The sequence below is a fragment of the Beta vulgaris genome, chromosome 9 (assembly GCF_026745355.1).
Source record: "Beta vulgaris subsp. vulgaris cultivar EL10 chromosome 9, EL10.2, whole genome shotgun sequence".
Classification (NCBI taxonomy): Eukaryota; Viridiplantae; Streptophyta; class Magnoliopsida; order Caryophyllales; family Amaranthaceae; genus Beta; species Beta vulgaris.
Window position 1 is genome coordinate 42738921 of NC_079210.1, and position 14326 is coordinate 42753246.

Here is a 14326-nt window from a genome sequence, read left to right on the forward strand (position 1 = left end):
AGTCTGTAAAATAGATTACACATTTATACACCTAGTGATAAACGTAATGTGCAATTTACAGGCTTCTAAATGCATTTTAGGAAAATAGTGTTGTCTTAATTATCGTAGAGGTTTTGTTCAATATTATCTATAGAGGCAATCTTTAAACAGAAGGGTGGTTGGAGTTGGACTGCATAAAAAGTTAAAAACGCTTGTGCATGGACTGCATATATGTAAATACAAGGGTGGATGAAAATCAGCCATTGTGCTTGTTGAGGTGCTTTTGATTTCATATCTTGATACACATAGATGAGCTAATTTGGAGGCTTTTTATATGATGCTTACTATATGTACATAGAAACTGGCAAGGTCTTATAGTACAGGAGGACGGAGGTCTTATAGTACAGGCCTTGTTGATGGCTTCTGGCTTGATTCTTCATACTGGACTGCAGCAATGTTGGCAGTATATCTCATTATATATTTGGCTTTTCAAATGTGAGATACCCTCTGTACACGCAAGATGAAATAGATAGTGGAAGAATATATGCTCTCACTAGAGCTTTTCAAAATTAGGCCTAGGCTATGATGTTGCCTGGAATTTGAGGAGCTGCTCTTATCATTAGACTTTGAATGAAAGCTATTGCCTGCACCAATATTAGTGTTTATGTTTAAATGCTTGGTAAATATTGGATATTTTAGTCATATTCATGGCAGTCAGGAAGGTAGGAGGCCTTACCGTGCAAAGTGCAATACACAACAGACTGAAACCGGGGTAATGGAATGGTGCTTTATCTGAGAGGAACATAGCTGAGGGGAAAGAAAAATTGAAATAAGTTCATTTGCTCCTCGTTAATGCCAAATAACAAGGATATCTGAATTCTCCATAAGAAATTGGAGGTATTTGTTTTTGACCTACCAGTTAGAGGGCTGAAAACCAATGGAGAAATGATATTGGCAAATGAACCTATCCCCGAGATGCATCCTTGAGCCTTACCCTGTTAATAAGCAAACAAGTGTGATGAGTACATAGATAGATGAGGTTTTCGGGAAGGAAAGCAATGTGTTGTGGAGCGGGGAGTGTTTTTTCCTTTGCAAAATATGGAAGCTAGATAAGCTGAACTTTAAGTATGACGGACATTTTCAGTCTGCAGTGGTTAGGTGTTTACCTGCTCACAGGCTCCTACTTGTTTGGAAGCAATGCTTCGCATCTGCACAAGTTGGACAGTTTCTGTTATGTGTCAGAAAAGATTTGAGACTACAGAGCAAGTATAACAGGGAGACTCACGCATGGAGTTGTGAAGATGACGAAGACTGATAAGCCGGCTACTGCATAGATGACCTGTGTGTAGATTTGTTTCATATTTTAGTTTTTCAGGTAATTTAATGAGGAAAAATTAGTTGTAGCCTAAGCTGTAGCTGAATATGGTTGGTATACTAGAGGTATTACCCATACATTCCAAGCAATGCTGTTAAGAATCATCTGCAAAATTCACGGGCTTCTATTAGCAATGCAATCTAAAATGTGATCTGTTGCACAAACGATGAAAGTTTAGGTTTGGAAGAGGGGTGCGGAAGGGACAGAGTGAGAATAGGTACATTCGTGCTGGCCACTAAGAGCCCAATCCTTAGCAACCACTCCTCCCCTGTTACTGACAGCAGCATGGGCATCAAAACTAGCTGCAGAGTTTGACAATTTTCTGTATGAGCGGTGAGAGAATATAGTAACTTTAAGACTTCAGAAAAATTTTCAGTTGATATTATTAATACCTGTGAGACCATTCCAGCAACACCAACTATCAGCATTAGGTTTGCAAACTGGTTCTTGCTGAAGTGAAACTCTGCTTTCAGGAAGTACTGCATCAAGTGACTACCATAATTATGCAAAATTACGCCAAATTCGTACATTTATAACGTTTCTTATTGCTGTTATAGAGTCGTTTATAGCTTTTAGGGCTACATTGATGTATTTTTTGTGGGTTTGAGCGACTACCATTAATGAGGCATGCAGACCACCTTCAGCGAGGCTATGGAATAACACCATAACTGCGACCTGTGAGAATATTTTGCTGCATAAGATGAGAGAGATGCTTTAGATATATATATGTGAAACAACTACAAGTAGGAAACTAGAAGATGAGTGGAAATCTTAGCACCTGCTTCCTAGTAAGCTCTTGACATCATGAAAGTTCGGGATTTTCTTGAAAATTTGAACTTTCTTTGACAAATTTTCATCTGAAGAACTACTTGGTTCTGATTTCAGGAGTGGCTGAGTTGAAGCATCGGTTTCTGGCGTTGTTTCTTTTAGGAAAATTCTCATGTAAGCTGCAGCAGCCATGCTTGAAACTGCAGCAGCCTGTGAAAATCATGTTCAGTATTAAGATAATCTGTATGATAACAAGCAGCCTGTGAAAATTACGTTCAGTAGTAAGATAGCCTGTATTATAACAAGCGAAGGGGAAGAGAGAGAGAGAGAGAACCTGGAATGTTTGTGCTGTAGGAAGAAACCTCGCTGTTAATGTACCACAGACAAATGCAGCAGAAGTAACCCCTGCAAGTACACCAAATGCTGATGCTCGTTTTCCCTGTGGAATTTTGTCTGCCTGGAGATAGAATTCAGAGCTAATTAAGTCAACTATCAAATGCTATGGTTTTGATTTTATTTCCTAGTCCTCTTAGAGAACCATGCTATCAGCTATCCTACTCCATAGCACAAGGGTGGAGGTTTTTTTTCCTTTTGGTTCTTGATTAATAGTTGAAAATCTTTTTGGAGTTATCAGGTATAGTTTTAATTCAGTTGAGTTCAGTCGCTCAACTGTTTTTTTTCTCACTCTTTTAGTTCATCAGTTCGATTCAATCCAAAAGAATACGATCTTAGACCAAGTTAGTAGCTATAGTTCGCATGAGTTGAGGTAGTAGGTTATGTTTTCATTGGGTGGGACTTGAAATGGGTCAAGGAAAAGCTGTGACGTGCCAAGTTATGCCAAATTTGCGAAAAATGGTTCATGTGCCACCAGGTCATGTGGTTTCTTTAAGAAAATTACTTCTTTTTGGTTGAAAATGAGTGGGTAAGCAAGTAGGTCAGTTAGGCTTGTGTATTAAGTCGTGCTAGTTCGACCCATGCCCCTGTAGCTGTAGTATAACTAATGAGACAAAATATTACTATAGTGATAGCTGTAGTATAAACCTGGAAGGTGCTTGACACGGAAGGACTTGCATGATTATATAGTACATAAGTCCATTGTGAAAAAGAGTTGTGTCAGTGGTTGGAAGATCAAATTACATATAGCATCGGTATTTGTTAAACATCGTTCTAAAATTACTTTAAATAACTCTGGTTTTACTTTGAATTTACTATTTTACCCTTCTTTTGTTTCCACCACTCGCCACTCCCATCACCTACCTCCTCCTGCCACCACCCACCACCACCTGCCATCCACTGCTACCCACACCATAAAAAAATGATTCTAATTAGGGCTAAGGGTTGAACGTGTTGCCAAGACGTTTGACCCTTAACTAAAAAAATTTGATTTTTTAAGAGGGCGAATGTGACGTTCGACCCATGGCCCGAACGTCTGCCTGGACGTTCAGGACATGGGTCGAACTTCCTGGCCAAACGTGCGAACCATGGCTTGAACGTCCAGGTCAGACGTTCTGGCCATGTGTCGAACTAATTGGTCATACGTTCTCCCCTTAGCCCCAATTTTTTTTTCGAAATATGGGTAGTTTACAAGGTGGCAGTGGGGGGATGGAGGTGGCGGTGGGTTGGTTGTGGCAGGAGGTGGTGGTTTGGGAAAAGAATAGAAGAAAAGGAAGGGTAAAGTTGGAAATGTTTGGTGAAACTGGAATGATTTTAAGTAATTTTGGGATAATGTTTAACAGTACAGATAGCATCTTATTGAAGTCATCCTGAATCCAATTATGTATGGATGTGGGAGAGATGTTGATGCAATTATTTATATGAATGTGGAACAAAGAGTCAGAGAGAAGTTAAAAAAAAAAGCAAAGAAAAAAAATAATATCAAGGGCTTAGAAGAATACGTACTACGTAAGCAAGAGAAAGGCAATTTATAGTGCCCTCGCATATCATGGATGCCACTGTCTTTAGCACGTAGTAGGCGTAAAAGAAGCTTCTTTCCCTGCTATATGCCAATACCACTGCACAAATACGAAATTAAATAATCCCATTAGCAGAATTGGTATAATAAAAAAATCATATCCCAAGTTGTTGTGGACTTCAAAAACTTAACAATTATTTTTCGGAAAGATCCAACATAGTAAAGAAGCAGTAACATTAGAAATTATTTTTTGGCAATTCAAAGGCATAAGTTCGAATTAATGGTTCAGTTTTTTTATTAAAACAATGATAGTGATATTGATGTACTCTTTATTGTTGCATTTGAGTGCAAGCAAAGCATGCAACAAGAAGTAACTCATTCCACCTTCAGAGTAGAAAGAAATAATTGGTTATGTTTCAACATCCAACAGAGATATTTCACTGCTTAGAGTAAAATCTCACGTCTGAAGGCTGAAGGAGAAACATGTGACAATGTGACTTCCGCCAAATAGATATCTCAGGGCCACCATCTTCCAAAGGATCTTCCAAAAATTAAAAAATCAAGCTTTTTTTGGTAGTTACTTCCGCAATATTACTCTTGCACATTATGAAAGGAAGTTATAGGGAGAGAAGAGAGATAGAAATTAAAAGTGGGATAAATGTGATAGGAGAAAGAGAAAAAAACATTATTAGATAAAGAAATGTTGCAATAAAAAACAGGGGAAGAGTCCATTATCGGAGGGAGTAGTACGAGGGCAAGATTGAATATCAAAAATATATAAATAGCCCTTCCTTGTAAATTATTTTATTGTGCTTCCTTCTTTATTATTGCAACGTTTTGAGGTTCAATTTAAGTTGCAGTAAATTTGTATTATTTCTCACCTATTACATTAGTTCCTTTATTTGTCTCTTTATTGTATCTCCTTTTTTGTCACATGACCTTATAAGTAAGTGTGCCAAACTTTAATATTGCAATAGATAAAAAAAGAATTATATGATTTGGTGACATATGGTGAGTAGGGGGTATTAAGTGAGAAGGCAGTTGGAAACAAAATACTCATCACTTATCGTTACAACAAATATATAGTAGATTCATGTTTAGAGGTGGGCATGGGTCGGGTCGGTACGAGCCCACTCGAGGCCCTGCTCATTGTCCGCTATGTGGATTGTGGCCTGTCACGGTTAAAAAAAATTATTTCAGGCCCGCACCGATACGAGCCCGCCTAGATGGCCCGTGGCTGAAACACCCCTTTTCTTTTTTTTTTTTAGCCTAAAATTCAAAAAAACAACATAAAACATGAGACAGGCCTGCAGGAGGCACGAGCTCGGCCCACAGGACTGGGCCGGACCGTGGACAAAATCTGAAATTTTCAAGCCCGGCGCGGCCTGCCACTCACGGGTTATGCTCCAACCCGTCATTTCCCCAAGACAGTGGGCCGAGCCCGTGCCCGACCCATTCACAGGTCTAGTCATGTATAATATTTTGAGGCTAGAGTCACAACACTATTTATTTAGAAAACTGCTAATTGTTATATTGTGATGTTTTTGGTCTCATAGGTACTTTGACTGAAGAGAGGCGAAAAATCGCAACACTAAAGCACATATTTCGTGTTGTAACAAAAAGCGTTTCTCAAAAACAAATTATAAGGGAGGCGTAGACCGTTGAAAAAAGGGTGTCCTAATTTTATCTAAAATGTTATGTTTCTAATCTACATATTTGGTACTTTTGCACTGTTATATGGTGCATTTTAACCCTCTTCGTGCAGGCTCTACAGGATCCAACTCGGAACCCTCTGGACCCCCAACCCTTGGCTTTAAAATCGCCAATATCGGGACGGATACTTATAACTTATCCTTCCATCACAATCCAAATTGCTTGAACAATACAAAATGTCAAGGGTATGGGAGGTATAGCTTGGGTGGAGGGTATAGGGAACCAAAGTCCACGCCATCATCATGGTTCCTTTTGCTACTCAGCTTCAATTATATTCACGAAAGCTATGGCTTGTCTGCGCGCAATTTCTTGGACAGCGGCGCAACAACATACGCGGATACAAATTCTAACAAAGTCGCGGGAACTTGTGAGAAAGGGAAAACCTAGAAATATTAATATACGATGGACCCTGGATCGGATACTAGCTACAAACCGCTAGGCTTTTCACGATATGTTAGGTGATTCAGGTGTCACGTCTGCAAGTGGCTGAGGCCAACCGGTTAGACTATTGGTGGCGTCAATATAGTAGGGGTATTAATTAACTCATTTTTGCTTTTTAAGTTTTCTTTCCTTTGTTTCATGTATTGCTTTTCTTTCTTTATTGGACGTTATCTTGATGTCAAAAAATAGAAAAGAAAAGAAAAATGTAGTAATTATGTGGAATATTGTAGATTCCTTAATTTTCATATATAAATTTTGAAGATACAAAACTTTTTGACACTTTTTCTCATTGATAATTATAGGTATGATTGACCAAAGTGACGCATTGATAAATGTAAAAGTCAAATGGTATAGAATACATTAAGGTATTTTCATAAGCTAGAGAAATATATTACCGTGCGGAAGGATATAGAGTGTCAAAGGAAGTGTCAGGAGTGCTTTTCTGCCATACATGTCTGATAAATTACCTAGCAATGGAGTCATCACTACTGATCCTATTCCTGATACCTGCAGCACATTCATATTACAATCAACAAACAACGAGCTTGTCTTGGCAACCAACCGACCCATATACTTAATGGTTGAAACTCACATCTCATAGGTACTCAAATTGAATATATTTAGGCTATGTTTAGTTCATCTGAAATTTTCTGATTTGAACTTATCTGATCTGATCTGAACTTATTTTTTCTAATCTGATCTGATCTGATCTGATCTGAACTTATCTGATTTACAAGATCTTATCTTTTAGATTTTTCTCAATATATAAGAAAAAATATAGTCATGTGGAATCTTGTTTGATTCGTCTTTTATTAATATTCAATTATTATAATTTTTACTAATATGTAATGAAAGATATTTAATAGTAATAATGATTTTTAAATATAAGCATGATCTGATCTGAACTTATTTTTTCTGATCTAATCTAATCTGATTAAATCTAAAATAAGTAAAAATAAGGTGAACTCAACATAACCTTAAAGGAATATCAAATAAACTTTAAATAATATATCCGAGTCTTTCAGAACACTCAAGAGTCTCAGACTATTGATCAGTGATCACCAATACTTTTGCACAAACATCTTTGTCACTTATATTGATAACTACGTTATTATTGCCTTGATCACAACGGGCTCAGTGGTATAACTTTTTCTTTTGTTTAAAAAAAGTTCAAAAGTTAAAAAAACTAGTAGTATAACAGAAGCTTAATGCTTTCATCAGTAAAAAAATCATTGGTCTATCATGGTAATAAGGTGTTTTAAAGAACCAATATGAAAGTTGAGGCACTTCTCTCATGGATAATTCACTTCACACTTTCTTTGAGAAAATAAAAATGAGATATTAGGTCGCTTTAACACTTTATAAAAAGTACCCTAAGGAGTGTATGTGAAGTACACTTTAAAATTAAAAAGCCAACTTATTCTATGATGTTGTTGATCAAACTGCTGATATTCAATTTTTTGTTTTGTTTTTTTAAGTGGTAAAAACTAAAAAGTCACAAAGATTTGATATAGACTCCTTTAATTTCAAATATTTTTGGGAGCTTTTACCAACTAATGAAACTAGTATGCATTCAAGAAGTACATTTTAATTTATAACATGTGGGTGAAAGATGAAAGAAATTACTGCTTCTGTATTTTTTTATTTTTCTCACTTAGAATCTTGACACTATTCACAATTAGAAAGAATCTTTTAGATTTTTCTCAATATACAAGAAAAAAATATAGTCATGTGATATCTTGTTTGATTCGTCTCAATGAGTACTTTATTAGTATTCAATTATTATATTTTTTACTAATATATAATGAAAGATATTTAATATAGAATAAGTGTATTGGCAAATGTGCAAAGTCAAAGTAGGAAAGATAAAAAAAATACAAAGGGAGTACTACTCATCCATTCACCCTTTCGGATTTTCAGTGGAGTATATAAACATTTTTATTTCGAAATAAAAACTATAAATCATAATTTGTTGCAGTGGCGGATTCACTTACGAACAAGTGGGGTCATTTGACCCTATTTGAATTGGTAAAATTGCAAAAATTTCCTTTAAAAATTTCGATTTTTTGGAAATTATCCTGAAAATTTGACCATTTAACCCCAATAAAATTTAACAATTATGTTTTGACCCCACTGAAAATGACCTTGCCAACTAAATAAGCAATGGAAGAATATAGTAATAACTAATAACTACAATAACAATAACAACAAACACAACATAGGAAAGAGAAAGAAGAAGAACAGAACAGACGAAAATAGCTAGCAAAGTAGCAATTTCGTTTTTCAAACGTTTTCTCAGAAAAAACAAGGGTGAGAAATTTCTTTGTTACACATACACTTGTTTTTATCCTTTTAGTTAAAGATAGGCAAACAAAGACAGACATAACATAAGATTTACAGTTTTACACAGCACATATAATTGACTACAGGTTCATTTTCTGAAGTACGTGTAATTGTGTAAACACTAAAGTAACCAGTAACGTACTCACACAGTCACACTCTTTTAAGTACAAACAATTCGGTTACCATGTCATTCTTCAATCGACCTGATCATCTTTAGGTATATTTTCCTTTTCCACTTAATCGACCTGATCATCTTTAATTTCAACTTCTTTTAAATTGGAAATGTTCATTTATAATAGAGTTTGATCCATCTTAAATTATGTTTTATAACATAAAGAAAACACACCCTTAAATAAATGTTGTTATAGTTTTATGGGTGCTTTTTGGGTGTTTTAGTTTTTAGGATATGTTTTACTCCAATTTAATCTATCGACCTGATCATTTTTAATTTCAACCTCTTTTAACATTTAACTAGTTATTATAATATTTTATGATAATAACACTAAATACAACTTAACCTAGTGGTTAAAACTTTAGTATACTAGCCTTCATATGCACACGATGCGTGCGTTAATTTCAAAATTTGTTATTCTATAGATATTTCATTCGTACTTTATTTATGATTAAACTTAAATCTGAAAAATTCAACAGTTAGATGAATTTAGATATATTAATTCGCTAATGTAAAAAAATAAAAAGGTTGTGAGTGATTGTTAACATTAATTTTTTGTGAATGAATATTGAACAGAAAGAACAAAAATAATGAGTTGGTTTAACTAAATTAAAGAGTATCAAAGGTAGTGAATGTTCAGACTTTTCATGTGCACGTTATGTATGCCATCTTTTTTTATAAGGTATAAATATTTTGTCCATTTAATTTTTGATTGAAGTATTTGATGCATATACCATTTTAAACTTGTTTTAAATGGCAAGTTGGAATGAGAATTTTTAAATGATTTGCTTTTGTAATTTTTTTCATTCCATTAATTAGATCATTAAGGGTATTCTAGTCACTTCAAAAGAGGACACCACACCTCCTCCCTTGGCTTATATAATAGAGATGTACTTGAGGTCTCGTGATCAAACCTATACTATGCAATTTCTAAATTTTTTTATTGTACATGGATTACATGAACTAAAATAACATGATGGGCTATACAGATACATCTCCTATCATTTGATGAGTTCTTTTAAAGAAGAAGCGTCGAATTTATGTAGCCTCATAAGTTATTATTATAGGTTATTAGGTTAAGGGACATATATTATATTCCATATCAAGGATTCATCGGTCGATTGTTTGTACAAGATTACATTATTAAAAATAATGTTCTATTACTATTATAATTTCAAATTTCAATATGATAATTAACTCAAGCAATTCTTAGTCAAATTTTCAATAAGTCACATTTTTACTCCATAAAGATATGGCCTAACGATTATATATTTTGTAAATTTATTTATCCTTCAATAATAAGTCACATTTGATTCCAACTATTTTAAACTATTAAGTCAAAGTATCACAAGTTGTCTTTACCATATAAAGAAGTAAGTTTCCTTTACTATTTCTTTTACTTTTGAAGGAATATCTTTTTATACTGTTTCTATCTCGTTTCTGTTTACAATTATTCTTAGTTTGAAAAAATCACTAAAATAACACGAAAATAGTTAAATTTTAACTTATAAAAACTACGAAGAAGCGAATCAATTAAGGACAAAAGGAGTATTAAGGTTAACCTTGATACTTATTCACATGTACTCAACTATTGCATTACATTATGAATGTCATATAGGTTAATTGATTAATGTTTTAGAAATGATGCCGAATACCTGAGATCGAATCCCGTCTACTCTGTGTACACCCAAAAAAAAACTATTGCATTACATTACATATATTTACCAATCAAAATTAACCCTCCAAAAAGACATTAAAAATTTTAGGAAGTGAGAAAAAAGAAGAAACGTACAGCCTGTTGAAAACCAGAGAGATAAATTGCAAGAGAACATTCATCTTTGCCAGGACAAAGTGCTTCCATTGTAACATCCGTTATTGCCGGCATCACGACGTAGCCAGAAAACGCCGCCAAGAACACCGTCACAAAGAGGTGGGTTAAGCATCTAAGCTTCTCCATCTCTCTTTTCTTTCCCTTTCTCTCTTTACGTTATGATATGTTATAGAGACACAAAAGAGAGATGGTAACTAAAACGATTATAACCTATGCTTTATATAATGCTTTCTCTTTACTTTAGTATTTTTGTACTATATATACCCTTCTTTTTTTTTTTATAGAATTACTATATATAATTACTATTACATAGCCTAGTTGTACAACTATGACATCATACACTTTTTGGAGGTAAGAAACTTAGAGGATTATTATTAATCAGGGTTTCAACTTTCATCTCATGTGTGTGTGGTGTTTTCAATTTTTTTGTGTTTGATATGTATGGGATAGTAACACAGATCATGTACAGTCTAATTATATTAGATGTTACACATAATCTGTGCCACATTTCTTATTGTCATGGACATTTGAGAATACTTTTGGCCTTTGGGAACGTTATTACAAACACTTGATGACATCTTTAGTTACGTCGTCACTGTTAATATCATTTTTATATAATGGCTAATATTTATTACGATATACTCCCTCCGTCCCAAAATATAGTTCTCATTTCCATTTTGGGTGTCCCAAAATATAGTTCTCATTTCCATTTTGGGTGTCCCAAAATATAGTTCCCATTTCCATATTTAGTTCCACATTTTTCCGTAATTTGTCTAGAAAAACCGTGTCCCATTATTTATTTGCTTCTTGAAATTTGTTTTTTCCTTTGTTTATTCAACCAAAATGTTACAATTAATGCTCTTTTACCAATTATTCTCCATTCTCTCTCCTAAAATCATCTTTTCCCATACAACATTTATTTAAATAAACAAAAAATCATTATTATCCCTCTTATATTCTACTTGCATAAATTACCGTGAAAAAAGGGAAATGAGAACTATATTTTGGGACGGAGGGAGTATTGTATTAAGTCCTAAAAGGTTCAATGTTTATGTTGATGTGAAGACCCAATCATACTAGAAGGCCCACGAGAAAGAGTCAATGAAAGTCAAAGACCATAAGCCCATAAAAGGAAGCTCATGGAAGCCAAGAATGTTCAGGAGATGGAAGCCAAACAATTATAAAAACGTGGACAAGGACGTGGGTAACTACCAATCTGATCATGGAGCATGTAAATTACGTGGGTATTGAGACGTGGCCATTCTGGCGCCAGAAGAAAGCTGTTATGATTTGAATCATAAACGATTCAAATCATTTCCCTTCAAAGATGTATGGAAGTTACGCATAATGATGAAGTATAAATACAAGTAGAAGGATCAATTAAAAGAGAACAAACACAACACACAACAACGTGCAATTTACTTTCTTTCTAGTGTAGCCTTAGCTAGATTAGCCAACCCCCTTCATGGGTTATAGTTTAGTTTCTAGACCTAGAGCATGTACTAAGTAGCAAGTTTGTTCATCTCCAGTTTTAGCTGGAATCATGGAGGTAATCATCTTTGTGTTTTCCCTTTAATTGTTCAGCCAAGTTTATTTCCATGTGTGTGATAGAAAAACTTTCTAGAAGTTTGTGATATAAGTGGGAATATTCAGCTCTATTAATTAATAGATTAATTATTGTGTCTTTTGTTATATTTAATACTTATCGCCTGAATTTATTAGGCGTTGTAGTTTAATTAATTAGATTACAACAAAGTACGTTAGCAAGGTTTTAACTAATTAAAACCGGTAACCCCCAAGAACTAAGACTCCTGTGGCGCTCAGTATCTAACTATTAGGTGCCCATTGACTTGTTTGTAAAATCAACCAACTGATTTTGCACCATAAGTCATATAATCTTTGAAATTAAATACTACTATATTCTGATAAACAAGGTAAGGTAATGAAAGTACTAAGAGATCATATATAAATATATATACTTCATACACTTCAAAACTAATGCAAAACTTACGCAATGAAAAAAGAAATATACCTACATATAGGACTAGCAGAGGGGTAGATGAGGGTGTGCAAAGAGCCCAATAGCACAGGGCCCCCACAAAATTATAAAGGCCCAATATATATTATTTTGAAATTTTCACTTCATATTTGAATAAATCACTCTTGTTTCCCACCCTTAATAAATTTGTCAATGATTTATCTTTAGATTTCAGCTTTCGATCTTTAGAACTCTAACCTTCCATCTTTATTTTCTATAAATTTAGACGCCTAATTTTCATGTCAGAACCGGGGCCCCAAAATCTTCAAGACGGCCCTGAGGACTAGGAATGGCAACGGGTCGGACTTGGACCGGATTATGCATAATCCGACTCCGACCCTACAGAAAGTCGGATTTTAAATCCGAGATCCGACTCCGAGATCCGACTTTGAAAATCCGAATCCGACCCGACCTAAATCCGAACATCCGACTCCGAGATCCGACCCGACTTAAAATCCGGACATCCGACTTAAAATCCGAACATCCGACTCCGAACCTGATCCGACCTATTTTTCTTCCAATTGTTTAATCATTTTTTCTGTGGGAAAAGCCTATATAATACAACTGGCTGAAAGTCGAAGTCAGATTATACATAAATAATACATTACATAAATAAGAAAAAAGGATTGATTGACTCAAAGTAGGAGTCGGATTCGGATGTCGGATTATTTTATGAGATCCGACTCCGACCCTCCTCCGACTCGGAGTCGGATTTTTTAAACGGAGTCGGAGTCGGATTCCTTTTTTGTCGGAGTCAACTCGGATTTTTTCCTTCGGATCGGAGCGGACTAGGGTCGGATTCGGATTGGATTGCCATCCCTATATAGGACCATTTACATTAAATAATTCTTTTTTCTCCTTACTTTAACATATTAACAAAATACCCTACAACCAACTCTATTCTAAATTTCCGTAACATATGCAAGTGTTATATTCTTTGTAGAGTTAAGGTAGTATGAACTAGTGATACAATACCAATTTGGAAACTAGTGGGGAAAATGATTATATTATAATATAAATTTTGTTGTAATTAAATTTGGAAAGATTATATATAGATTTGTATCATATCTTTTTCATGTCAACGTCCATTATTTTCATAATAATACTTCCCCATGTTTTTATGTTTGTGTTTTGCTTTTACTTTTAGTAAAATCGTAGTGGAGAAGCGACTAGAGATTCCATCGTCTACACTACTAAGAGTCCTTACATTGATCTCCATGGCATGAAAGGATATTTGGCGGAAAAAAAGGAGATGATGGATTTCTTTTATCAAAGTAGTATGGAATAGGGGTGTTAATTGAGTGAGTCGATTGCAAGCATAGTTATGTTTGACTAAACTCAAAAACTATTACTATTTGCACGACTCGTGTTCGTTAGGCCCTTGCTCAACTCATGCCTCGTGCTCGTTAATGTTTCAACTCGAGTTTGAGTTACTTGCAACTTGCAAGATGCTCGATCAACTTAATTCGCACTCCTAATAGCAAGTGAAATAAAGATGCAACATATCCATAGTCGATTGTCTTGTATCGACTAGCATAAAAATGTAAAATTGAACATCATAAACAAGAAGTAGGTAGCAAATTCAAACACTAGAAACGAAAATGTACTACATTTATCAAGTGATAGAGTTCTTATTACGGGATCTTACGCAAACCTATTTGGGTCACTTGTCTCAAGTTATAGGATTTATTTTAGGTTCTTTCCAATATAATCAACATTTTCCCACTTAATATTTTCGTGTGACTGTGAGTTTT

At 34.7% G+C, this 14326-nt stretch overlaps 1 protein-coding gene across 1 annotated transcript; it reads right to left on the minus strand.

The window, feature by feature from the left end:
* Positions 1-176: 176 nt before the first annotated feature.
* On the minus strand, positions 177-10745 carry LOC104903884 (uncharacterized). Its single transcript, XM_010692015.4, has 14 exons — positions 10496-10745; positions 6584-6695; positions 4022-4134; positions 2457-2579; positions 2133-2332; positions 1970-2045; positions 1747-1833; positions 1576-1656; positions 1427-1459; positions 1265-1318; positions 1146-1187; positions 896-974; positions 716-786; positions 177-623 (listed from the first exon to the last, which is right to left on the minus strand). Exons 1-14 carry the CDS (start codon positions 10658-10660, stop codon positions 555-557), a joined length of 1305 nt encoding a protein of 434 aa, XP_010690317.1. The 5' UTR covers positions 10661-10745; the 3' UTR covers positions 177-554.
* Positions 10746-14326: the final 3581 nt, after the last annotated feature.